Here is a 27,825-nt window from a genome sequence, read left to right as displayed (position 1 = left end):
GTATAAGCAAAACTGTTATAGGGCATGCTGGGATATGTAGTCCACATGCTGCATAACCCTATTTACAATGACTTCGGGACCCCCGGGTTAGATTTTAAGCTTTTTCAGAGCGATGTGTGACGCCATTAACCACGACACCCCTGATCTGACCAGCTCCAGTTTAGCACAGTAGTTCCTATGGAAATAAGGGAAGTTGGTCATAATGATACCTTATCTCCCCCCCCCCCCTTCCCACCCTTTTTCAGAATAAGCACCCCTCCCCCACACAAGGACACAGCAGTGTGGCCCAACATTCTGCGCATAGCAACACATCCACAGCTGGTGTTGTCATGGTTTCATTAATCTTCAATGTTATTGAGAGGTGAATACATACATACATACGTCCTGTCTGTAGACTGTATGCGCACAGCACCCTCTTCTGTCCGTAGGTGGGCTTACTGCAGGTTGTTCTACAGAAGATCCGCCAGTGCAGTCACTTCTATCCGTTCAGTGTCTAGATCAGGGATGGGGAATCTTTGGCCCTCCAGCATGTGGACTACACATCCCAGCATGCCCTGCAACAGTTTTAGCATGACCGAATAGCAAAACTTTAGCAGGGCATGTTGGGATGTGTATTTCAACAACAGCTGGAGTGAGCAGAGAACACTTAACCGTTCCAATTGGTCAGTAAAGCCTGAAGAAGCCCAAACATTGAAAAATTGTGAAAAACTCCTGTTGACCTTTTTCATGCGTTAACAATTTGTTCATCAAAATGTGAGAACTGTTTTTGTAGAGAATGGCTGAACATAATTATATGGCTGGGGTATCAAAATCAAGGTCATACTATGTAGAAATGCCAGTCAAAGAGAGAAATGAGATTGGGGCAACAGTTCGGGCCTTTCGGGGTGGCTAAGTTCCCATATAAAATCTGTGGGAGAAGTGTGTGTGAGTATTGTAAACCTTTGCACTACCATATCTGCAGGTGATCCAGTCCTCAGCCAATAACCTTGTTTTACGATTGTGATGGTTTCCACTAGCTGTACACTTGCCGCTGAATCGTTTGATTGGATTATTATTTGCTAGGGTCAGGTGACTAAAGGAGGGTCATCTCCCCCATTTGCTCGCTTTTTGTCACCCCCCCCCCCATCTCTCGCTCTTGTCGCCCCCTTGTCTCGCTCTTGTCGCCCCCTTTTCTCGCTCTTGTCGCTCCCCTTTTCTCGCTCTTGTCGCCCCCCTTTTCTCGCTCTTGTCACCCCCCTTTTCTCGCTCTTGTCGCCCCCCTTTTCTCTCTCTTGTCGCTCCCTTCTCTCTCTCTTGTCGCCCCCCTTCTCTCTCTCTTGTCGCCCCCCTTCTCTCTCTCTTGTCGCCCCCCTTCTCTCTCTCTTGTCGCCCCCCTTTTCTCTCTCTTGTCGCCCCCCTTCTCTCTCTCTTGTCGCCCCCCTTCTCTCTCTCTTGTCGCCCCCCTTCTCTCTCTCTTGTCGCCCCCCTTTTCTCTCTCTTGTCGCCCCCCTTCTCTCTCTCTTGTCGCCCCCCTTCTCTCTCTCTCTTATCGCCCCCCTTCTCTCTCTCTTGTCGCCCCCCTTCTCTCTCTCTTGTCGCCCCCCTTCTCTCTCTTGTCGCCCCCCTTCTCTCTCTTTTGTCGCCCCCCTTCTCTCTCTCTTGTCGCCCCCCTTCTCTCTCTCTTGTCGCCCCCCTTCTCTCTCTCTTGTCGCCCCCCTTCTCTCTCTCTTTTCGCCCCCCCCTTCTCTCGTTCTCCTCTTTTCTCGTTCTCCTCTTTTCCCGTCTCTCCCGATCTCCTCTTTTCCCGTCTCTCCCGATCTCCTCTTTTCCCGTCTCTCCCGATCTCCTCTCTTCCCGTCTCTCCCGATCTCCTCTCTTCTCGTCTCTCCCGATCTCCTCTCTTCCCGTCTCTCCCGATCTCCTCTCTTCCCGTCTCTCCCGATCTCCTCTCTTCCCGTCTCTCCCGATCTCCTCTCTTCCCGTCTCTCCCGATCTCCTCTCTTCCCGTCTCTCCCGATCTCCTCTCTTCCCGTCTCTCCCGATCTCCTCTCTTCCCGTCTCCTCTCTTCCCGTCTCTCCCGATCTCCTCTCTTCCCGTCTCCTCTCTTCCCGTCTCTCCCGATCTCCTCTCTTCCCTCTTCTCTCGCTCTCCTCTTCCCTCTTCTCTCGCTCTCCTCTTCCCTCTTCTCTCGCTTTCCTCGTCCCCCTTCTCTCGCTCTCCTCGTCCCCCTTCTCTCGCTCTCCTCGTCCCCCTTCTCTCGCTCTCCTCGTCCCCCTTCTCTCGCTCTCCTCGTCCCCCTTCTCTCGCTCTCCTCGTCCCCCTTCTCTCGCTCTCCTCTTTTCCCTTCTCTCGCTCTCCTCTTTTCCCTTCTCTGGCTCTCCTCTTTTCTCTTTTCTGGCTCTCCTCTTTTTCCTTCTCTGGCTCTCCTCTTTTCCCTTCTCTGGCTCTCCTCTTTTCCCTTCTCTGGCTCTCCTCTTTTCCCTTCTCTCGCTCTCTTCTTTTCCCTTCTCTCGCTCTCTTCTTTTCCCTTCTCTTGCTCTCCTCTTTTCCCTTCTCTGGCTCTCCTCTTTTCCCTTCTCTCGCTCACCTCTTTTCCCTTCTCTCGCTCACCTCTTTTCCCTTCTCTCGCTCACCTCTTTTCCCTTCTCTCGCTCACCTCTTTTCCCTTCTCTCGCTCACCTCTTTTCCCTTCTCTCGCTCTCCTCTTTTCCCTTCTCTCGCTCACCTCTTTTCCCTTCTCTCGCTCACCTCTTTTCCCTTCTCTCGCTCACCTCTTTTCCCTTCTCTCGCTCACCTCTTTTCCCTTCTCTCGCTCACCTCTTTTCCCTTCTCTCGCTCACCTCTTTTCCCTTCTCTCGCTCACCTCTTTTCCCTTCTCTCGCTCACCTCTTTTCCCTTCTCTCGCTCACCTTTTCCCTTCTCTCGCTCACCTCTTTTCCCTTCTCTCGCTCACCTCTTTTCCCTTCTCTCGCTCACCTCTTTTCCCTTCTCTCGCTCACCTCTTTTCCCTTCTCTCGCTCACCTCTTTTCCCTTCTCTCGCTCACCTCTTTTCCCTTCTCTCGCTCACCTCTTCCCCCTTCTCTCGCTCACCTCTTCCCCCTTCTCTCTCTCTCTGATAATATATAATGTGTAGATCCGGTATGGTGTGCCGCACAGCTGTGCACATGGCTGTTATCTCCCCCGTGGGAATGGGAACACGTGTCCCTCTCTGTGTGTTCCTGACCCAGGCCATGTGGATGCGTGCTCCCAAGGCTGTCAGCCTGCGTCCTACCCCCCCGCCTCCAATCTTTCTGCCTCCTATTTAGTCTGTTTGTATTCACCAAAGCTGAATATACTTGTATAATAATTGTCTCTATCTAAATGCAGGAGATGGCTTTCCCCAGATCTCCTCATCAGACTGTAACCTTACTACACAGTATTACTGTCGCATTTATCTGTGTATTATGCTCAGCAGTGACATATTATGCAGTGCGGTCACATGCATGCGTTGGTACCGGAGGCTGCTGCAGGCTGGGGAGTCCTTCAGCTTTGTGCGTGACAAGGTCTCCAGTGCTGCGTGTGACTTTGTCGTCACGTGTTGACCTCTCGCCCCGGGAACGTGATCAGAATGAATCTGCAGCATGTCGGCAGTTCGGGACCTGGCTAATTTTGCTAATATCGTAATTAGCTGCCGTATTATTCTGCTCCTGGCAGCGGTGATGTGTCCCTGATAATGGTTTCCAATAGAAGCGTGTTCACAAATACTTCACAACAATCTACATGCTCATTACATCAGCGTTCCATCCCAGTATTTGTATTCGAGTGTTACATGTGGAAAATAGACGTCACCTTGGATTTGCACAACGTGTAGGAATGCTCCCGGCCTGTGGCCTAACCAAGCTCCTCCGTTACCAAGATCCCTTTCCCATTGCCCCAGTAACCCGTTCCCTGACTCTTGTTCAAGCACCAGTTTGGCACATGCATCTGGTGACATCATCCAGTGATGTCACTCTGAAAGGGGTCTCAGACGTCATGCACAAAATCCTGGGTGCAAGCCAGCATTGCAATTAAAAGAAAAGTCCTTGGAAAATACATCTGGCAAAGTGACCCTCTTTTCTGATCCTGTTTATGCTTTAAAGCTTCTGATTGGCTGTGTATGCAGAGGTCCACCTCCATGGGAGTGACTGTGTTTGACATGTCAGAGCAGACAGGTTCATTGTAAACCGGGCCGATCCAGGAATAACCTGGGTCCAAGATGCACTGTAAATGGGGGTTTGATCTGGGTTGGAACAGTGTCCGGAAACCTTGGGTTTTGGTGGAAATGTGGTGGTATTGCGCCTCTTTTCCTAAACTCCCTGTTGTTCCCTTAGCCCTCATTCCCTTGCCCATTATATAGTACGCACTCGCCGGCGTCATAATTGAGTCGCCCCTTATCCCACACACCCTCTTCTAGACCTGAGTAATGTTCCTTCTGACCAGCTTGGGTCTGTCCAAGTGTCCCAGCAAACATGGTAGAGCAGCTGTCCCACCATCGCTAAATAATTAGGGGCTTGAGGTATCAAGCTTCAAAAAAGTGATAAACAGCCAGCCAATCAGCTCTAAACTGTCATGCTACAGGCTAGGTTTGAAAAATGACAGGTAGGAACTGATTGGCTGGTTGGGACTTTTTGAAGCTTAGTACATCTGGCCCTTAGTGCTGAATCTTGGTTTCGCCATTTTAAAACAGTTGTATTGGGTGTGGTATGATTCACCGACAGTCGGGATCCCGACAGTCATTATCCCGACTGCCTGGTCTCAGACAGCATGGCCAGCGCAACAAAGCCCCTTGCGGGCTCGCTGCGCTCGCCACGCTGCGGGCATGGTGGCGAGCTACGCTCGCCACCTATTCGATTCTCCCTCTATGGGGGTCGTGGACCCCCACGAGGGAAAATAGCCGACGGCCGTCGGGAACCCGGCCATCAGTGTTTTAACAGTCGGGATCCCGACGTTGGGTTAATGACTGTCAGGACCCCGTCCGGCAGCCGTTGTATTTACCCTCATCTCCATCTTTGTATTTCTGCCTACTTGGCTTCCCATCACGTTGGTTAATTTGGCAGCCTATATTGTGGTAAAGATTCTTATACATAAAAACCCTATAGGGTACTGAGGCACCAATAAACATGACTTACATGTGTAAATGTGGAAGATGACCTTTCTCAAGTTTACCTGAGACAGAACGAATGCCCTTATTATCCTCTAAGAGAATCTTAGGGCATGCTTCAGTGATGTCACTGGTTGCTGTGGACTCAAGGACAGTGTCACTCCTAGCTGTGGTGCTTCTAGCACATATTAGGTCTGTATTTCAGCATTGAACTACAGACCAGACATGTGCTAGGAAGCACCACAGCAAAAAGCGACACCTCAGGCAGGGGAGAGGAACTGCCCAGGTGCAGGGTGCTAGAATGAACACTAAGGTCATTGTAGCGATCTTCCTAAAATACAGGGGATTACTTTTGAGAGAAATAAAATTGTGAATGATAAAGTACTAACCAATCCACTTGTGCCTTACATTTTACAGGCTGTGTTTGAAAAATTACAGGAGCTGATTGGTTGGTTCCATGTATATATCACAATTTTATCTCTCCTCAAGATTTGATAAATACCCCTAGCACCCTTCACCTGCCACAACCCGTGCAGTTTCACTTTCCTGCCTGGGGTATCTTTGTTTGCGCCAGTTATTCAAGCACACTCTGGTCTGTATTTGGGCTGATATACAGACCAGAGTGTTCTAGAAGCACCAGAGCAGACAGCGACACCACAGGCAGGAAGGAGCAACTGCCCAGGTTATTAGGGCACCTGTTCCTCTCTCCTGCTTTTGATTTTATAATCCAGCATCATAAATATAAATAGCTAAAATCTCTGTGTCCACTTCCCATCACCGATCTGTCACATGCAGAGCTTAATGGGAACATGTAATGTGTAATTAATACAGCTTTGCAGTCTGCTTGTGATTAAATATTTATAATGCTTCCTTTTTAGCCAACGTGCTGCAATCACCATGACTGTTCCCCCATTAGTGCTCCCCCTTGCGGCCGGTCTGGAGCTCATCAAAGCTGCAAGCCCACTGTGGAAAGTTTTCATTTTAAGATCATAGCTTATCTCTACCAGCGGCTTTTACCACACAATGTCCTCCGACGCTAAATTTCTCCCAGCCTCTTGGCCATCAAAGGGTTAACAGGCTGCTGAACACCCCATCCCCTCCTGCTGGCCATGGATAGGAAGCTAATTGATCAAATCGGCTGCATGTCTGCATAGGCCGAGGCACTGCCGCAGGCGTGGGCGTCAGAAATGGTCTCTCAGTCCGTCACCCCTGATGCACTGGCTTGATTTAACCCTTAAAACTCTGATCTACCACAGCTGCTCCCTGCAGCTCTGTGAGTTCTGGGTTGTACCAGGGCTGGACAGAGAGTGATGTGGGACTTAGGTGCAGTCTGCTTGCATGCATTTCTTATCTGCGTCCTGGGATTTGTCTAATCTCCTTGTTGCAGCCAATAAAGACTTGCCATCTTTGAACATTATGCATGTATTTATATACAGGGCTTGTAATTGGTTATTGAGCGTATGGATAACCTGTCCCTATTTTTGTTTAGTTACAGCTGGAAAATGTTACAGAAGCTTAGACTGTCCGCTACACAGGAGGGAAATCTGCCCCCCGGGCTCCTCAGAGTGTGGCCCTTGCATTCACGGCTACAAAGAATCCACCAATGGACAATGTGTGAAAGGTATGTGGGAATATACTGTATAACGTTATATATAAGACACGTTCCTGATCAGCTTTGTTCTCTTTATACTGTGTGTTAATCTACAGGTGGAGCAGAGTTCACTAAATCCAGTGGTACACTGGAATCTGCTCCATCTGTATGTAATGGCAATGCCCTTTCAGCGCAGCGTAGATCTAATCACATTCTAATGACCCATCCGATTGCCCATTTTCCCACCTGTTTGTGACTGCTAGCATAGGGTAATCCTCATCTGCAGCATAACGGGATCCCCCGTCTGTCTGCAGCATAACGGGATCACCTGTCTGTTAGCTCGGTTGGATCAATGAGCAGAACACTGACGTCTCTGATCATCTTTTAGTTAGATAAATATAATAAAAGTCCCCCTGATGCCACCTGTATAACAGGCAATATTGTTCCATGCCAGCGAGACGCAGGTGATATTACACCGCAGGGATGACGTAGGAGGACAAATGAGCAAAGATACTAGTCGCGGATTGACCTAGTGTTCACTCTAGGATTTTTGTAGGGCACTTTTTTTAATCGGCCGGGCTCATTTTATATTAGAAAGAAGAAAAAAAAAACATTAAAATTGCATACTGCACTAGGATTAAACATTGTCATACTGTGCTATGCCCATTAGATATTCTGTCGTAATGACATATACATATTATGGCACACACTGTAATGCCTCTTACACATTATACCACACACCGTAATGCCTCTTACACATTATGGCACACACCGTAATGCCCATTACACATGATGGCACACACCGGAAGTTCTCCGTGGTATGTCAGTGCGGTGGGGGGCAGCGTAAGGGTGCACAGTGCCACACACAAAAAGGGCAGGGTGCATTTTGAGGTTGTAAAAACTGGCAGGGTGCTGCACCGTGCAAAAGAAGCTTAGACGGAACACTATTGACTTCGCCCTGGTTGTGCCACCAGCACTTGCCCATCGCCCAGATTTCACGCCAGTTAGTCTACATCTTCATTAAGTGCACTTTTATTTACCGTATTTGGATTTGTTACCGCCTACCCCTCCCGCTTTAATTTTCTACAAGTAACGGCACTTTGGAGATCAGGGTTATTAATAAACGAGAAGCGTCACTTCTACAGACAGTAGGTGGTACACCCTGCCCTTCCCGACCCCCGCACGTGGACAGAACATGCATCCTTCTGTCACTGCTGATGAGTCAGTGCTGTGGGTGGGCGATCAGATGAAGGATAAGCATACACCACTTCTCAGAGCCCACGTGCAGGAAGACTTCTGTTATGCTGTCATGTTATATATCTGTCACACTTACTGTCATCCAAGGATCTGCTGTCCGCACGTGCTGGCTCAGTGCGTCTGCACAATGCAAAGACCGGAGGCAGCATTATGTAACCTGCACCAGGAATCCGGGATATGCTGTCCAGCTGTTTATTGCATTGTTTTATTTTGTTGCATTCAGCGCTATAAATTCTTGTTGTTGATGACATTTATAGGGATCAGTTATCCCTACTTCCATGTTGTTCCATGCTGCGTTGTGATGAATGTCAGGAGTTGTTTTGAAAATTGAGGCTATTGGGGTGTAGCCCCCTGCGAACGTGATCACGGCGTGACGATCATTTGTAATTGCATTCTGAATTTCATTAGCAAACATTTTTATCAAGTATACTAGTTAAAAGAATGGGTAGCATAGATCCTCCTTACTGGGAGGACCTTTCCCATCATGCACCAGGTCCACGTCAACCTGGAAGGGAATATAAATCTGGGGCGAGCAAGGGCGAGGGACCGCTGCAGCTGAACTAAAAGAAAACAAACTACACACACAAAAGAGAGAGAACCTAAAAAACGCTCTACTAACATTCACCGTTACCTCACGTGACATCCGGGTCCTTTCCACAAAGGGAATATAGTCACAACCAATCAGAATGACTGCTTCTTCAGTGCACTTTCACTTTGAGCTGTGACAGTTTTAGCCCAGAAACTCTCCACCCCACTCCCAGTCCCTGTCTGCTCCTACCTCCAATATCTATCCTTACAGCTTCCTCTCTCCATATCCAGCAAGTTTGAAACTGATCAGTGTCCCTGCAAAATTGCTTTCACTTTCTGTTATTACATATTTTTAGCACACAAAGGAGTAATTTGGTCCGTCGAGTGGCCTCTAGCAGTCAGTGACGGTACTTCACCTCATAGAGGTGAGAAGTAGTTATCCTTTTATCCTTTTATGTATATTTTTTAATTGAGTGCAGTGCTTTTTGTAGCCTGCTGGTGTCACTATGAGCTATTTTTACAAACGTTGAGTGTTTTGATTGCTGGATCACAGTGCATTAGTTGAATGGTGATTGGTTTAATGTGGCTGTCCAGCTGAGGCAGTACTACAATTCCCAGCATTCTCTGTGACGGCTGCATAACAGAGTATGTTGGAGCTTGTAGCTTTACAGCAGCTGCTGTGTTGCAGGTTCTCTGCCATCTTATCTGCTCTGTACGCAAGTAAAACTCCATTGACACTAGAAACTCTAGAACAAGGTCGGGAAGCTTTAGAAGCCTTTGGGTTTCTGCTAATCCTGAGCTGCGTGTGCCGGAGATAATGACGTGGGCATTCCATAGATCTGTACAGCCGGTGACTAGAGGGATTCCCCAGTGCAAAATTATTATTTATTTTTTTTTCAATTATTTTTTTATGTTATTGTATTTCCTTGTTTTTCCTACACCCACACAAGTACTTGAAGACCATTTAGGACAGGCATGTTGAACCTTGGGCCCTCCAGCTGTTCTAAAACTACATGTCACATCATGCCTTGCCACAGTTTTGCTATTAGGGAATTCTAAAACTACTGCACGGCATGCTGGGATGTGTAGTTTCACAACAGCTTAGAGCAGGGGTGGGGAACCTTTTGAGGTCTGAGGGCCATTTGCATTGAGGCATAATGCCTCAGGGGGCAATTTAAAAAAACGAAAAACTTACAAATCGTCCTGCGGCAGCCGTCCCACGCTCCGGCGGCTGCCACAGGTTATGAGTCGCCGGTCTGTGTGGTCCTCCGGCTGTGCAGGGAGTCTCATACAGGGGAAATCTCGCGAGAGGTCGGTAGCTCTCGTGAGATTTCTCCTGTACTTGACTTGCTGTACAACCGTCGGGCGGGTGGGCGGGCCACAAAGATCGGCTCCGGGGGCCGTATACGGCCCGCGGGCCGGAGGCTCCCCACCGCTGGCTTAGAGGGATGTACTGGAAGTGTCTGTACATGATCTATAGGAAAAAGATAGTTAACCCTAATGCTGCAGTCAGCTTACAGTCACCACGCTATGGATTGACATTGCATCTCGATGTTTCTTAACCAACGATGATTTTGATTTGATGGTAGTACTTTTGCCTTTCGATGGCAGAATGCCTATGTTTGCCACCATCCAATGGTAAACATTAGATGGTGATTCGATGCCCCCCCCCCCCCCCCAGCCAGCTATGCTGCAGTGCCTCTTCGCATGTGTGGCCATGCTGATGATATTTGCAAATCCTCAAAAAGGTTTTTTTTGCGCATGCACAAATCATATACATTTTTTTCTATCGAATTCTTTTGATGCAATGGTCAGTTACCATCATATCATAAGATTTGATTGCAGAAGCCTAGACATAGTGTGATGGTGGGCTTCCGATCCCTACGTCAAGGGTCGCACTGAGCAGGGGCCAAGGTACCTAAACAATATTGCGGATTTATATGCAGAAATGCTAATGCATTAGCGTAGATTGCTGAATCTGGAGAAATATGTTTTTAGAGCATGAGTGTTAACTGGAGTTCGTGGAGGAACACCTTAAAAACACGGGGAGAACATATTGGGATGGCCCATGTGGTAATCAATCCCTGGCCTTTAGGACAGGTGACAGCAGGAACGGTCACAGCGGCGCCAGGATCCAGCTGCTGGATCACAAGCTGTGGTGAAGCTCCTGGCTCTCAGTGTGTGTGTGTGTGTGTGTGTGTGTGTGTGTGTGTGTGTGTGTGTGTGTGTGTGTGTGTGTGTGTGTGTGTGTGTGTGTGTGTGTGTGTGTGTGTGTGTGTGTGTGTGTGTCATAACACACACACCTGCCCCCTAGTGGTAGACCTTATGTATTGCACAGAAGTGACATCGCATAGTTAAATATTTGATCAAACTAGCATCCAACGCTGTATTCTTTCACAAAGACGGAGGGAATCGAAGGGGGACCTGGACTGTGCACCCAAATTTTAAAAATTTGTGTATATAAAGTTCACTTGAATGCCGAAACTCCTTTTTGGTGCTAGCACCCCAACCATTTGCATTTTGGTGACGTTAATCAGCACGGGTTCCTGTACTCCTGTCTGCATGTTAGAATGGACTCTGTCCTTGATACATTGACATCATGTGTTAGTATTCCGGATGTCAGAGACCCATCTGATGGATTCCCCATGACGTGTGTTTATACCTGCAGGCGCACTCCTACACACTACAGGATATTGTAAAAGATATTGCCCAGAAAGGGGCTTCTAAATAATAGCTTCCACAATATAGTCTAGTGCAGTGATTCTCAACCTGTTTACCTTGCAGCACACTAAATAAGATTTTAAATTTGCCAAGGCACATCATGAGATCCCCACAGGGCAAAACACATTGGCCCCCTGGTATACGGGGGGTCGACATGGTTGAAGGTCGACATGGGTTTAGGTCGACATGGGTTAGGTCGACAGGTCGCGACATGGGTTTTTTCACTGTTCTTTGAGCCGACATGTGCCAACAGGCAGTATTTCATGCCCTACCATCCACTAGGGCGTGGTGGAAGAATAAAATAGTGTGCCAAGTGCAGCAAGGCACCGCGCCCAAAGCATTGCGAGCGATGCGAGGGGCTGCGGTTGACTTCCAACTGTGTCCATGTCAACTGTGTCGCCATTCGGGTCAAAAAACTAAAAAAAACCACCTCGCGTCTTGTCGACCTTGTCCCACGTCGACCTAAAACCCTGTCTACCTAATTGCATGTTGACCGAACAGTGTCGACCTAATGACTGTCAACCTAAGTGTGGTCGATAAAACGATGCACACCCAGCCCCCCCACAGGAACGAAACCAAACCTATTGGCCCCTATATAAAAACAATCACACTGGTCCCCACAGGTAACAAAAATAAAACACATCGGCCCTTTACATGAAAAGAAGAGACCAGTAAATAACAGTTGGACTGGTGGTGGCTGTAAACTGGTTGGGATCTCTAGATCTGGGGGCACACTTGGGAACAGCTCAGGGCACGATAGTGTGCTGCGGCACAGTGGTTGAAAAACACTGGTCTAGTGTGTACTTAATGTCAATTTGGCTATATAACCATGCATGTTCAGAGGGTCCTGGTGATATTGATTGCTGATATCGTTCAGTGTGTATGCGCAATATCTGTTATTCATAGCGGCCTCTATCGTCTAGCGTGCAGGGGCCTTTATTTACACTCACATACTCACCGCTTTGGGAATAGAGTTAAATTCAGGGTGCAAATCCCAGTGATTTTTCCTGCTAGTAACACAGATCACAGAATACTGTTCTTGCAGCGCCACCTTGTGGCGTTTCCGGCATACTCCATGTTTTTTTCTCCAAATTCTGGGATTATTTTAATCGTTCCCAGACTGATAATAATGATCGGAACATAAATATGCCACAGGGTATTACATAACAGTGAGATGATACAGAGATACGTTTTTTGCACCAGCTGTTGGGAACTGCAAGTTCCAGCATGCCCTAAAGCTATTGGATACATTAGAACGATTTAATTGTTGGACGACTCGGATTGGATGCTGGTCTTTGTGATGTATGACCAGCTGTAGGGTATATAGTTCTGCAACAGCTGGGAAGCTGCGAATCGCGTCAGCATTACCTAATGGCAGAATCCGCCCACAGCTGTAATTGTCTTGATGTGGAAAGCTGCGAGCCATTGTTATCAGTTGTGTATTGTGGATTAATGAGATTGAATTGTCTCTCATCCTAGCAGAGACAGGAGCATTAATGATTGATGAGCCTGACGAGTGTCTATCTCTGTGATGGCCGGGGGAGGATATCCTGGGAATAAAGTTTTTTTCACTGTCACATGGATCGGTTAAGGCCCCCACACACTAGAACGATTTTTTTGTCCGATTCCGACCGATTATCGGTAAAAATCGGCCGATATATTGGACGATCGGTCGGAAATCGTTCAAAAAAATCGTTCTAGTGTGTGGGGGCCTTTAGAGTTTTCTTTTCGACACAAAACAGAAGTGAAGGGACTGCTTATGCCGCAGGGGTGGCCAAACCGGTCCTCGAGATCTACCAACGGTCCATGTTTTCCAGGTTACCTAGCTGGTGCACAGCTGTAGTAATTACTAACTGTCACATTTTCAAACTATAGATCCACAGGTTGCCTGGAAAACATGCACCGTTGGTAGATCTTGAGGACAGGTTTGGCCATCCCTGGCTTATGGGATCCCAGGGACGAGACCCCTTTTGAAGCCCCTGACCTTCATGTGCTTTTTTTTATACCTTCATGTGAATGTTAAGTTTGTTCCCCCTGCTGAGGCAATGGAAGGAAGAGGTTGACTTTGGAGGCAGTAGGTGACAGGTAGAAGGAATAGGGTGACTGGGAATGCAGTGAGTGACTTTGGGAGCAGTGAGTGACAGGAGGTAAGCATTGGAAGACAAGGAGAGACAGTGAGTGACAGGGGGGTTACCAGGAGAGGCAGTCAGAGTCTGGGGAGGTATTGGGCAATGAGCAGGGCTGGCTCTACCTTTAGGCAGCTTTATACTGCTTTTACATCAAAATCCTGTATCTGACCCGGTATTTGGAACATGGTTCCGAATTGGGCCAGATTCGGGATTCACTGCAGTGCTGACCTGGGATGTTCCGGTGCGCAATCCGCTGGCTGGAACTCCCCGCGGCGGCTACATACCAGCAATCGGGAAAGCTGCAGGGCTGCCCCCAGCCTCTGTCTGTGAGGTGAATGGATGTTGCACACAGACATCCATTCACGGCCTCCCATCACTGCTGCTGTACAGTAGACAGTATGCCTCTGCATACCTCCTGTCCCAAGCTCAGGACTGACCACGGGACGCTGCAGTCAGAAGGTAGGGACTCTCCCATTGATTTAAAGGGGTCCTGGATTGGATTACCCCTTGGTACTCGTTTACACTGCCCCTAAACACAGGTCTCACCCGTGTTCTACCCGCAACATTTCCCAGGTTGGATTGCTGGGTCTTTGGAGCAGGTTATTTTTAAGGGGCCCGACCAGGGTCGACCCAGGAATAACCCGGGAAATAAGCTTGGGGTGAAAGGGGTATAAGTCAGCTGCCAAGGGTGCAAGGATTTGGAAGTGCACCCCGAAGTCTGGTTAACACAAAAGAAAGATGTCAGTGAGGAAGACGTGCTTGTTGTACTTAATGCAGGTGGCGGCTGTGGAACTTCGAAGGTGCCACCTTCACACTTTCCCTTTAGGGGCTTTAAAGTGGTTATTGGTGGCAGTGGGGAGTGTGGTGGGCACTGGCTGAAAGGTTATAGGGGTCATTATCAGCATGGAGTAGTGACCCCATGCTGATATGGTCATGACCCACAGTTTGAAAACCACTGATATAGGATAATATACAGGTTCTCAAAGTTGGTCCTCAGGGCCCCACACAGCGCATGTTTTGCAGGTCTCCTCACAGAATCAAGTGAAAGAATTAGCTCCACCTGTGGATCTTTTCAAATGTGTCAGTGAGTAATGAGTGCACCTGTGCAACTGCCGGGTGACCTGGAAAAGGTGAAACGGTACTCTTTACCTAGAAGGGCGCCCACAATTTTCATCATAGGCATCGTAGGTAAAAAATTGCGACCGACGCGATTACCGCGATTTTACATAGGGAACAATGTTAAATGGGTCAATTGACCCGATTTAACATAGGGAACAATGTTAAATGGCCCACAGACCCCAAATACCCACCCTGGGCCCCCCCAATTGTTAACGCCACCCCACGATCAACTGAACCCAAAGCGCAGCGGTACGCGTCCTCCGACCTTTTCATACCCCCACTATCCACGTCGGTGTGGAGTTGAGAATATAAAGTGTGGCGAGCGCAGCGTGGCAAGCGAACGCGGATACCTGTGAAGCCCGCGAGGGAACGCGGATACCTGTGAAGGTATCCGCGTCCCCTCGCGGGGCTCGCCACGCTTCGGGCTCGGTGGCTCGCTGCGCTCGCCACACTTTATATTCTCAACTCCACGCCCACGTGGATAGTGGGGGTATGAAAAGGTCGGAGGACGCGTACCGCCGCCCCTCGCGGGCTCGCTGCGCTCGCCACGCTTCGGGTTCACGTTGATGGTGGGGTGGCGTTAACAATTGGGGGGCCCAGGGTGGGTATTTGGGGTCTGTGGGCCATTTAACATTGTTCCCTATGTAAAATCGCGGTAATCGCGTCGGTCGCATCGCATGCGATTTTTGGTCGCATGCGATGCGACCGACGCGATTTACATTTTTAAATGCATTTCTATGTAAAATCGTGGGCCATTATAATGGCATGCGATGTACATACGATGCCCGCGATGGGCGCCCCTCTAGGTAAAGAGTACCGGTGAAACTGTGTGGGGTACTGAGAACCACTGGTCTAATAAAGTGCAACCTCCCTCCACAAATACAAAAGAATGTGGCCCCATTTCAAGGATGCCATTCTAGGTGAATCTGGTTCTGATGTAATGTCACTGACTGTGCAGTTACCACGACAACCACCGATGAGTAAATGAAGCTGATAGTGTGCTCTTCCCTGTAGCTTAAAGCTTATAGGTTCTGAATCTAAGTCGCGGTAAGCTCTCAAGGCGGCCTCATCTTGCATTATTTGTAAAATGCACACGGTCCCCAGCAGGCCGTCGCATTTCATTTGTTACTCACAGAAGACTGAACGGGCGATACTGAGTGGCCTTTATCATTTATACAGTGCCTGTCACGTTACATCACAATCTCGGAACCTATCTTAGCGCAGGTGTACGCGCCATTAGCGATGTCGACAGCTCTCGGGGAGCTGGGAGGCCTCCGAAATTGTGACCGAATTATGCCCGATTAGGGATCGGTCCCATGATGTCCACCTGCGGATGCGCCTCTTTAATGTTCATAACTGCAAGGATAATATTGGGGTAGATGTATTAAGCCTTAACAAGAGATAAATGCAAGGGTGATAAAGAGAGATAAACATCCAGCCAATCAGCTCCTTACTGACTTTTTTCAAACACAGCAAGTAACATGGCAGTTAAGGGCCCCACATACAGCACGATATTCAGGCATTTTCTGAGCGATTCTAACAAATCGCTCAGAAAATGCATGTAAATCGCTGTGTATATAGCCCACACAGCGATTTACATGCGCGCACCCGCCGTTCTGAATCTGTCATAGATTCAGAATGGACGGGCTGTTCAATTCAGAGCAGTCGCTCAGAAAGCTCCTGCTCATCTCCCGCATGTGTGGCTGCGGGCAGATGAGCAGGGCGAGCGACTGCGGACGCCGCAGAACCCGCCCCTGCCACCGCCGCCACCCCTGACCCCCCTCCCCCACCAGCAGTAGCACCCATCGCCACCCCCACCTCACCTCTCCTCTCGGCGGCAGCGCGGCGGCATCGGGAGGAAATGTTAAAAAAAAAAATTCAAATTTCAAAATGGCCGCGGCCAGCCAATCACGGCTCACCGCATCATTGCCCCGCCCCCTCGAGCTGGCTATATTAGCCAGCTCGAGACAGGGTAGGGGCAGTCAGTCCGACGGCGGAGGAGGAGAGAAGAGCTCCCGAAGTCCTGGGAGGCGCGGCCAATGCAAAAGAGCTTAAAAGGCCGCCACCCCCAGGTGAAGAACACAGATGAAGAGGCAGAAGCCCTGGGAGGCGGCGGCCATGCAAAAGAGCTTAGGGGGCCGCTGCCCCCAGGTGAAGACACCGCAGAAGCCCTGGGGGGGGGCAGGAGCCCCCCTGGGTGAAGACCAGATGCAGTTAATAAAATACTAAAACATCTGTGTTTGTGTTTTGTTTTATTTTAATATTTCCTTTACAGGGGGGCTATAGGTACCGACTGGCCTTTAATGCCCCACATGCTGGTACCTGTGGTTCTCCCAAGTGCCAGCATGTGGGGCAGGCTTGCTGGGACCTGTAGTCCTACTGTAAAAGACAATATTACTGTTAAGCTATCAACCCTGCACCCACCGCCCAGGGGTGCAGGGGATAGCCCCGGGCTGCAGCCCAGGCCTGGGGTGCCCTGGAGAGGGGTGACCCCCTTATTTGGGGGGTCCCCACCTCCCCAAAAACTCCCGGCCTGGGCTGACTAGATAGGGTGGGTAATGCTTTGGCCACGGGACACCATCAAGCGTGTCCCCTGGCTATGGCATTACACCCCCTGCTAGTGGAGCCTGGTGCTGGTCTCCAAAATATGGGGGACCCCTATTCATTTTGTCCCCCGTATTTTGGAAACCAGGGCCAGCTCAAGAGCCTGGTGCTGGTCCCCAAGATCCAGGGGACCCCACGCACTTTGTCCTCTGGATTTTGGGAACCAGGACCACTCAAAAAGCCCGGGGCTGGTCATGCCTGGGGGGGGGGACCCCATGCCATTTTTTTATTTTACAAAATTATTGTCTGTATGACAGGACGAGACGCTGGACCCCGGACTTGGTAAGTATTTTTTTTATGTCCGTTCCCACTGTACCACCAACGTTTAAAAGTTGACATATGGGGGGGGGGGGGGGGGGGGCCGGTTCTGGGGGAACCACTAGCCACCATGATTACATTTTTTTTTGGGGGGGGGGGGGGGGGACAATATTAGGGGGAGGTGAAAGAATACTTATTAAAGAAGACATTAGTTATGTGCTAGATGTGTTTAGTAATAATAACATTTTTGTGATGAAGTACAGTATTTACTTCACTTTCTGTGACAGATTTGAAATCTCCCGTGCTGAATCTCCCAATTTGAATCTGACACAAATCTCTCTGTATGTGGCTCATTGTCTGAAATGAGCCACAAGAGTGAAATCTCTTGTGCTGAATCTCCCGTTATGTATCTCTGGCACACATCTCTGCGTATGTAGGGCCCTTTAGCAGGTGATTGGCTGGACGTTTATCTCTCCTGATCACACTTGCATTTATCTCTTGTTAAAGCTTAATACATCTGCCCCAGTGTCTGTTATTGAAACTCCCTCTTGAGATTCCTTTTGCCAAATAATTCCTCCAGCATCTAAAATAAAATATGGGGGCGAATTTCTCTTCAGGGGGCAGCATTTCTCTATTGCTGGAGATAGCGTTGCCCAGATCTCAGATTCCGTAATGAGCGCAGGGAGCTGGGGGAGGGTCTGGTTCTGGCAGCCAGGCTGAAGGAGCCCCCCGTGGGCATGACCCGCTTCTGCATGTGAAATCCCACTCTCCCGCACGGGGGTGACTGTGCTCCGAGTGTGACAACACGATAGCTCATCTTCAAGGTTGTACTCATCCACTACAAATCTGTCTCGCAGAATCTGCCGGCTGTTGTCATCCTGGCAAATCCTTTATTAATAGAGCGTGATGTAGGGCCAGCCGCTGTGTATGGCATCAAGCCTGGGTTCTGCTGTAGCCTTGGAAATGCCATGGGGGAGGGGCTTATCTCTGGGTATCCCGACGGGCCCAGGTGCTCTGAGAATAACCCAAACCGCAGGTAACTTGCGTAGTACAACTGCATGGGGTTGGTATGTTACTCCCAGTCCCCACACACACTCATTGGTAGGTTACATTGGCCTGAGCGCTGGTATGTTAGGGAATTTAGATTGTAAGCTCTGGTGTGGCGGGGACTGATAGGAGTAGAACTAGATAATATCGCTTCATCCCTAAGTTTCGTTTCCCATATTTTCCCCCATGATTGAGTTGACAGCTGGTCCAGGTTCTATTGGGGGATCGATAAGAAATCCCGGCGGTTGGAATCCCGGCGTTCAAAATCTCGACCGCTGCAGTACAGTTCAAAATTCAAATAGAAGAGCCACACCCACTGCCATTCCAAACTGACTCACAGGCAGTTGGTGTGGTTCCCCTGTTTGAAATTTGGACTGTGCTGCTGCCCCCACCCCCTGGATCCGCCACTGCTGACCCGTATGAGTGCCATACGTGGACTGGGCTGCTGCTTTAAGATGGCTCTAGATATTCGTGTATCCTGTGGAGCAGGAATCCTATGGGAGAGCCTTATGGTTATTAGCATTTATGTATAGTCTGCTGGGAAGGATTTACCATGTTTTATTGTTGTGTGTGTATATATAACTGTTAATGGCTGCCATGTGCCGTCACAGTAACGTTTTATAATGTGTTGCCTTTACGGGGCTGCTGTACCTGTCAGCATACTGAGGTGGTGCCTGGTCCCCTATCAGAGATGATGTCCCAGCTCCATCCTGTGATTGGCTGCTGCCCAGTAGCAGTGCGTGGGAACAGAGGAGAGTTCCCTGCTTCCCACACAGTCTGAGCTCACAGAGAGAGAGAGAGAGCGCACACGTCGGGCTGTGCTGCAGTGCCTGTGCCTTATCCTGCTCACCTCTCCCAGCTGCCTTGCCTTACCTTACCTGCCCTCGCCGTCACTATGCATGTCACTTACCTCCTGCTCGCCAAGTGTCTCTGCGCCCTCTGTTCCCTGGGATCCGCCTATCACCTGCACTATAGAGAGCATGGATTCCGACACCACAAACGTAAGTGTGGCTGGTAATGTGTGGATGGGGAGAGTAATGCCAGACTTCCCAGGGCTTGTGTTACCTCTGTGTATGCGGTGCTGTGCACCAGGACTGTAGTACAGTCATTACTATGTGTGGTGGAACGTGGGGGGGGTTATACATCCTGCACAATATTATTAGGATTTGTTTACGAAGCGCTGACCTGTGACGCTGCGCCAAGCATTGAGACAGTCCTGATACAAATGGCATAGAATGATGAAACAAGATGGCACCGGACATATGAGCTTACTATCTAATAGCTGTGGGGGATGCTTGTACGGTGGCCGGATGACACCTGTAGCTGGTGTTGGGGAGAGTTCTCATGGTGATTTGTAACAGGAAATGGCGGAGGCCTCTGCTGTCATCAAGAATTATAGTAGACCCCCCGTCTGGTTATGTAGAGGGGGTTTGCTTTCATGCTACCCGGTGCTTCTGTGTATATCTGCCACTTGCCATAGATGGGCACAGCGACCTGTTCTCTTACTGTCGTTCTCGCTGCTTGGTAGTAGAACCAAGGTGTTCTCGCTGCATGGAGGTAGGGTGTATGGAGGGGTGACTACCCTGCAAGGAGGAAGGGTGTATGGGGCGGTGAGTATGGGGTGATAAGTGTTTGGCATGGGGAAAGGTTGTAGGGTGGGATGGCTGTTCGGCATGGTTGTAGGGTGTATGGGGGGGGGGGTGACTGTCTCCGGCATGGAGGTAGGGTGTATGGGGGGTGACCGTCTCCGGCATGGAGGTAGAGTGTATGGGGGGGTGACTGTCTCCGGCATGGTGGTAGGGTGTATGGAGGGGTGACTGTCTCTAGTGTATGGGGGGTGACTGTCTCCGGGAAGGAGGTAGAGTGTATGGGGGGGTAACTGTCTCGGCATGGAGGTAGGTTGTATGGAGGGATGACTGTCTCTGGTATGGTGGTAGGGTCTATGGAGGGTTGACTGTCTCCAGTGTATGTGGGGGAGGTATCTCCGGCATGGAGGTAGAGTGTATGGAGGGGTGACTGCCTCCGGCATGGATGTAGGTTGTATGCGGGGGGTAACTATCTCCGGCATGGAGGTAGAGTGTATGGGGGGTAACTGTCTCCGGCATGGAGGAAGAGTGTATGGGGGGGGTAACTGTCTGGCATGGAGGTATGGTGTATGAGGCGGTGACTGCCCGGCATGGAGGTTGGGTGTATGGGGCGATGACTGTGTGGCATGGAGGTATGGTGTATGGGGCGGGTACTGTCTTGGCATGGGGGGGGTGACTGGCCGGCATGGAGGTTAGGTGTATGGGTGGGTGACTGGCCGGCATGGAGGTTGGGTGTATCGGGCGATGACTGTGCGGCATGGAGGTACGGTGTATGGGGCGGTGACTGTCTTCGGCATGGGGGGGGGGTGACTGGCCGGTATGGAGGTTAGGTGTACGGGGGGTTTAACGGGCCGGCATGGAGGTTGGGTGTATGTGTGGGTGACTGCCCGGCTGTGGATGCCCAGAACAAATACGTGTATTTCTGTTACCAGTGTATAGGCGCAGTAGCGCAGGCTCAGAAGTGGCAAACTATCATGAGACGCCCCATATTACTGAAGCTGAGGTGTAGCCTTGGGTGCCGGCTACTCCCCCGGTGCTCCCTACCAACCGTCACATTCCGATTACGTAGCAATTGCTTTAGATTGTTGCAGTTCGATCTAGACACACGCAGAATCTGTCATCGGCTTGGTCAGTAGTGACTAACTGCTGCATTTATTACATATGGAAGGTCACATGACCACATCCAGATATATGACAAATAATTATGGGCTCACAGTAAGCCCGACATTTATTTTCTGGTTTTCGAATTTAGTAACCCGAAACCATCCGAAAGCAAAAGGCGCGGTACTTGTGTATTATCACGGCGCCCATCGCATCGCAGACCATAAGGCATGCAATGCCATGCGATGTCCCACGATGTTCCCCAATGTCATACAATTTAAAAATTGTATGGCATTGTATATGTCATACAATGCGATGCGATTATAAATTGTATAAGCACCCTAATGGGTGCTTACAATGTTAAATGCATCCCCACGCCACCCCCAGTAAGAACGTGAACTTGAAACGTGGCGAGCACAGCTGTACGTGTCCTACGACCTTTTCATACCCCCACTATCCACGTCGGCGTGGAGTTGATTTTATATAGTGTGGCGAGCCACCGAGCCCGAAGCGTGGTGAGCGCAGCGAGCCCTGTTAGGGGACGCACATAACTTCACAGGTATACGTGTCCCCTCGCGGGGCTCGCCACGCTTCGGGCTCGGTGGCTCGCTGCACTCAGCACACTATATAGGTTCTACTCCACGCCGACGTGGATAGTGGGGGTATGAAAAGGTCGGAGGACGCGTACCGCCGCCCCTCGCGGGCTCGCTGCGCACGCCACGCTTCGGGTTCACGTTCATACTGGGGGGGTGGCGTGGGGGTGTATTTAACATTGTAAGCACCCATTATGGTGCTTATACAATTTAACATCGTATAGGGGGCTTACATCGCATCGCAGTGCATCGGGTGTATGGCATGCGATGCGATGAAAAATCGTGCGACTTAATATCGGGGGGCGCTATGATAATATACAAGTACCAAAGGCGCCATTATTCCCCCAGCAAGTACTCCCAACAGTTCACGTTTTCCACGTCTCCAAACAGAACCAAAACAATTGGCTCCACCTGTGGATCTTTGAAAATGTGTCTGAATAATGAATGTGCACCTGCCTGGTGACCTGGAAAATGGGCACTCTTGGGGGCACATGAGGACCGGGGTTGGGAACCGTCTTTTTCATGTGTCAACCTACTTACTGGTGACCTAGGCATTGTCGATTTTAAAATCCATAACCCCCTTCCCACATGCAGTCATGTATCCAGCGGCCCGGGTAGGCTTGGCACGCAGGCAGCATTTCTTGGCCACAGCATCATGGAGCCCAAAGTCAGGCGCTCGGGCCAAAAAGCAAGGCTGGGGTAATTTGCAAAGTGTTGGGTAGATGCGGGCTCCCCAGGAATTACAATATGTGGTGGCTGAGCAACACCAGTGCCCTGTAGAGTGCCATTCTAACCAACCAATCGTTACGGCCAAGCCCCATACCCAGCAATAGTGCAGCAAAACACACAAATGACCATGTTCGTAATCTGAACATACAACATACTTGCAAGCACTGTTGTAACAAAAAGGGTACAAACAGAACACGAGGACATGCACTGACACTAGAAGGAGGAAGATTCAGGAGAAATTTAAGGAAGAATTACTTCACAGAAAGGGTAGTGGATAAGTGGAATAGCCTCCCATCAGAGGTGGTAGAGGCAAATACAGTAGAGCAATTTAATCATGCTTGGGATAGGCATATGAATATACTTTAAAAAGCAATATGGATCAAATATGGTTTGAGGTAACATGTTTAAAAAAGGGGCAGACTAGATGGGCCAAGTGGTTCTTAGCTTCCGCCAAATTTTACGTTTCTATGTTAATAGCTGTAATTGCCGTTTGGACCACTAGAGGGTGCTCTAGCTGCATTGCAAGGAAAAACCTACAAAAAAAATAATAGAAAGTGAATTACTAAGTACTGCGCTGGGTGAAGCTGTGTATTCTGGAAACATTTTATTTGTGGGACAACAAGATGTGCTAAAGGGCCCCTGAATATAATGGTACCTGCTGAAGCTACTACTTACAGTCACCGATGCATTTACTACTGCAGAACTAGCATAAGTGTGTTAGTACATAAGATATGGTTATGTTGCTAGCTTTGGGTAGATAGCTGACTTCTCCAGAATCTTAATATACAGGTTGAGTATCCCTTATCCAGATATCCATTACCCAAATTATTCCGAAAACCGTAGGTTTGTTACCGTTGTTACCGAATGTTTTTTTTTTTCTAAAAGCACTACTGGGGACATGATATGTATCTGGCACTACTGGGGACATAATATGTAACTGGCACTACTGGGGACATGATATGTAACTGGCACTACTGGGGACATGATATGTATCTGGCACTACTGGGAACATGATATGTAACTGGCACTACTGAGGACATGATATGTAACTGGCACTACTGGGGACATGATATGTAACTGGCTCTACTGGGGACATGATATGTAACTGGCTCTACTGGGTCACATGATATGTAACTGGCACTACTGGGGACATGATCTGTAACTGGCACTACTGGGGACATGATATGTAACTGGCACTACTGGGGACATGATATGTAACTGGCACTACTGGGGACATGATATGTAACTGGCACTATTGGGGACATGATATGTATCTGGCACTACTGGGGACATGATATGTAACTGGCACTACTGGGGACATGATATGTAACTGGCACTACTGGGGACATGATATGTAACTGGCACTACTGGGGACATGATATGTAACTGGCACTACTGGGGACATGATATGTAACTGGCACTACTGGGGACATGATATGTAACTGGCACTACTGGGGACATGATATGTAACTGGCACTATTGGGGACATGATATGTAACTGGCACTACTGGGGACATGATATGTAACTGGCACTACTGGGGACATGATATGTAACTGGCACTACTGGGGACATGATTTGTAACTGGCACTACATATGTTCAGGAAAATGATTGCTTGCCATTCAAATTCAGTGCCTTAGATAGTACACAAACCTTGTTTCATGCAAAAAAGAAAATCTATTTGTATGTATTTCATGTGTTTGATGTGTTTATACAAAATAAATACATTTTCTGTTCACACATGGGTCCCGTCCTCCCGATACCTCATTGAAATATTCTGATATATGGAATAATCCAGTATCCAAACGGCTTCTTGTCCCGAGTATTTTGGATAAGAGATTCTCAACCTGTCGGTTTATTTTGTCATACACTTATAAAGCTACTACAGTAATGCTGAATGTGTAGCTTATTATTAGCTATTTAATTCGTAAAATGAAAAAAAAAAAGATCTCTGGAGAGTCTGGACTACAAAGGGGGTTCCACTGTTCTGTATGTCCCACTGCGTCCAGGGAGGCAGCCGTCTGTATTTGGCCAGTAAATAGTCCTTGTGTATTACTGTCTGGAGTGAGGTGACAACAGGTAGTCCTTTGATCATACATCCAGGTGGTGATAGACACTTCCATACAGATAGTGGTAGATGCTCAATTAGTTCAGTAGCATTTCCCAGGTGCATGAGGGAGGGGTTAAATACTGGTTAAGTAAAACAAGACATTTTTTCCCTCAACACACTGAGCAATGCTAGTAACCAATCTAGAACACTACATGATATTAGAATTCAGAGATATTGGTTACATATACCTGCGCAGGTTGTATGATAAGCCCCCAAGCCGCGTCAAGGCTTCTCTGTATATTGGGGGTCCCTAGCGCTATATCTAGGTGCAGGGTGCGGCACCCCAAAAAACTATCATAAGCTGGGAAGCCCAGCGCGGCATGCCAGTGATATACTAAGTGTTAATAATTAGTGATAGGAAGCCGAAGCTATATAAAAGAAGAGAGATAAATTCACCTTGGTGTGTGTGTGTGTGTGTGTGTGTGTGTGTCTTTTGTGTCACCTTAGCACATATTAGGGTCCACCTCTTCTACTTTATTATTTATTTCTATGTCACAAAATCCCTCTGTGCTTACCCAAGCTATAGCTGGGTTCTGTGTACAGGTATAGGACCTCCGTCCTCGGCTCCCTGCTGGCACAGCTGGTTCCGCTAAGCTAATGCTGGGTTCTGTGTACAGGTATAGGACCTCCGTCCTCGGCTCCCTGCTGGCACAGCTGGTTCCACTAAGCTATAGCTGGGTTCTGTGTACAGGTACAGGACCTCCGTCCCCATCTCCCTGCTGGCACAGCTGGTTCCACTAAGCTATAGCTGGGTTCTGTGTACAGCTATAGGACCTCCGTCCTCGGCTCCCTGCTGGCACAGCTGGTTCCTCTAAGCTATAGCTGGGTTCTGTGTACAGCTATAGGACCTCCGTCCTCGGCTCCCTGCTGGCACAGCTGGTTCCACTAAGCTATAGCTGGGTTTTGTGTACAGCTATAGGTCCTCCGTTCTCGGCTCCCTGCTGGCACAGCTGGTTCCTCTAAGCTATAGCTGGGTTCTGTGTACAGCTATAGGACCTCCGTCCTCGGCTCCCTGCTGGCACAGCTGGTTCCGCTAAGCTATAGCTTGGTTCTGTGTACAGCTATAGGACTTCTGTCCTCAGCTCCCTGCTGGCACAGCTGGTTCTGCTAAGCTATAGCTGGGTTCTGTGTACAGGTATAGGACCTCCGTCCTCGGCTCCCTGCTGGCACAGCTGGTTCCGCTAAGCTATAGCTGGGTTCTGTGTACAGGTATAGGACCTCCGTCCTCGGCTCCCTGCTGGCACAGCTGGTTCCGCTAAGGCTAAGCTATAGCTGGGTTGGGATGCGGTCATTCGTCAGACTGCATTTAGGTCTACAGTCATTAGGTCGACCCCACTAGGTCGACTGGCAGGAAGGTCGACCTGACTTAAGGTCGACATGGGCCAAGGTCGACATGACTTAAGGTCGAATTTGCATAAAGGTCGACATGAGGAAGGTCGACTGGTCATAAGGTCGACATGGGTTTTTCACTGTTTTTTGAGCCGACATGTGCCGACAGGCGGTATTTCATGCCCTACCATCCACTAGGGCGTGGTGGGAGAATAAAATAGTGTGCCGCGCGCAGAGAGGCACCGTGCCCGAAGCATCGCGAGCGAAGCGAGCGATGCGAGGGTCCGATTCTCATTGCCAACTGTGTCCATGTCGACTGTGTCAACATTCGGATCAAAAAACAGTGAAAAACCCATGTCGACCTTATGACCAGTCGACCTTCCTCATGTCGACCTTTATGCAAATTCGACCTTAAGTCATGTCGACCTTGGCCCATGTCGACCTTCCTGCCAGTCGACCTAGTGGGGTCGACCTAATGACTGTAGACCTAAATGCAGTCTGACGAATGATCCCATTCCGCTGGGTTCTGTGTACAGGTATAGGACCTCCGTCCTCGGCTCCCTGCTGGCACCGCTGGTTCCGCTAAGCTATAGCTGGGTTCTGTGTACAGGTATAGGACCTCCGTCCTCGGCTCCCTGCTGGTTCCGCTAAGCTATAGCTGGGTTCTGTGCACTTCTGTCCTCGTCTCCCTGCTTGCACAGCTGGTTCTGCTAAGCTATAGCTGGGTTCTGTATACAGGTATAAGACCTTGGTCCCTGTCTCCCTGCTGGCACAGCTGGTTCCGATAAGCTATACCTGGGTTCTGTGCACAGGTATAGGACCTCCGTCCTCGGCTCCCTGCTGGCTCAGCTGGTTCCGCTAAGCTATAGCTGGGTTTTGTGCACAGGTATAGGACCTCCGTCCTCGGCTCCCTGCTGGCATAGCTGGATCCGCTAAGCTATAGCTGGGTTCTGTGCACATCTGTCCTCTGCTCCCTGCTTGCACAGCTGGTTCCGCTAAGCTATAGCTGGGTTCTGCGTACAGGTATAGGACCTCGGCACCCTGCTGGCACAGCTGGTTCTGCTAAGCTATAGCTGGGTTCTGTGTACAGGTACAGGACCTCCGTCCTCGGCTCCCTGCTGGCATAGCTGGATCCGCTAAGCTATAGCTGGGTTCTGTGTACAGGTTTAGGAACTCCGTCCTCGGCTCCCTGCTGGCACAGCTGGTTCTGCTAAGCTATAGCTGGGTTCTGTGTACAGGTTTAGGACCTCCGTCCTCGGCTCCCTGCTGGCCCAGCTGGTTCCGCTATCCTTTCTGGTAGCTACACAGATAGATAACATCTCCCTATCTGCAGCGATGTAATTACAGTGATCTGATTTCACTCTCCTGGACCCCCTTTTCATGCCAGTGAGGTCAGTGGTCTGAGAGTGCATGTCTGTCTGTAACACGTAATAAATATATACACATACCATCAGATGGTGCGGCACCCCACGAACAACATATAGACAGGCTAGCAGGCTTAATATGTGTGTGTGTGTGAGAGAGATTTTGTGTATATATAATAAAAAAATGATATATTTTTTATCAACTTCACTATATATATATATAGATGTAGTGCTCTGTGCAGCAGGTACCGTGCAGACCCAGTTTTTGCGTCAACCCATTGTCACATGCAGTCCTGTCTTAACACATGCCTCATCTTCTGAAATAATCTGTGCTGCTGGGAACCCAGCTCCTCCCACTATATAACTCTCAGTCTTTGTCTTCCTGCTGCTCCCATTCCCCTCCTCACATCATGTCACTGCCCCTGTCACATGCAGCCCTTTCCTCACTGACACATCACTCCTCTCCTGATATACTCTGTGCTGCTGGGGACCCTGCTCCTCCCACTATATAACTGTGGCTTCCTGCTGCCTATAATCCCCTCCTCACATCATGTCACTGCCCCTGTCACATGCAGCCCTGTCCTCATACCTAGTGAACAGGTCACTGTCACTTACACTCCCGTCCTGCTGCCGAGACCATTCTGATTGGCTACATGTCCT

The 27,825-nt window shown here is 49.3% G+C and overlaps 1 protein-coding gene across 3 annotated transcripts in view; it reads left to right on the top strand.

The window, feature by feature from the left end:
• The window catches only part of NPDC1 (neural proliferation, differentiation and control 1), an 85,103-nt gene that overhangs the window by 34,257 nt on the left and 23,021 nt on the right, over positions 1–27,825 (top strand). Inside the window, exon 2 of one of the 3 annotated variants that reach the window (XM_083158650.1) lies at positions 6,596–6,721. In XM_083158650.1, the coding sequence (XP_083014776.1) occupies positions 6,596–6,721 (126 nt within the window). Of the gene's footprint in view, positions 1–6,589; positions 6,722–19,144; positions 19,356–27,825 lie in introns of those variants that run through there. The other 2 variants (XM_083158649.1, XM_083158651.1) reach the window with 2 other exon arrangements.

This window comes from Crinia signifera, chromosome 9 (genome assembly GCF_055691185.1).
Source record: "Crinia signifera chromosome 9, ASM5569118v1, whole genome shotgun sequence".
In the NCBI taxonomy this organism is placed as follows: Eukaryota; Metazoa; Chordata; class Amphibia; order Anura; family Myobatrachidae; genus Crinia; species Crinia signifera.
The sequence above is the reverse complement of the archived record's forward strand: the minus strand, read 5'-3'. Positions and strand labels throughout refer to the sequence as shown.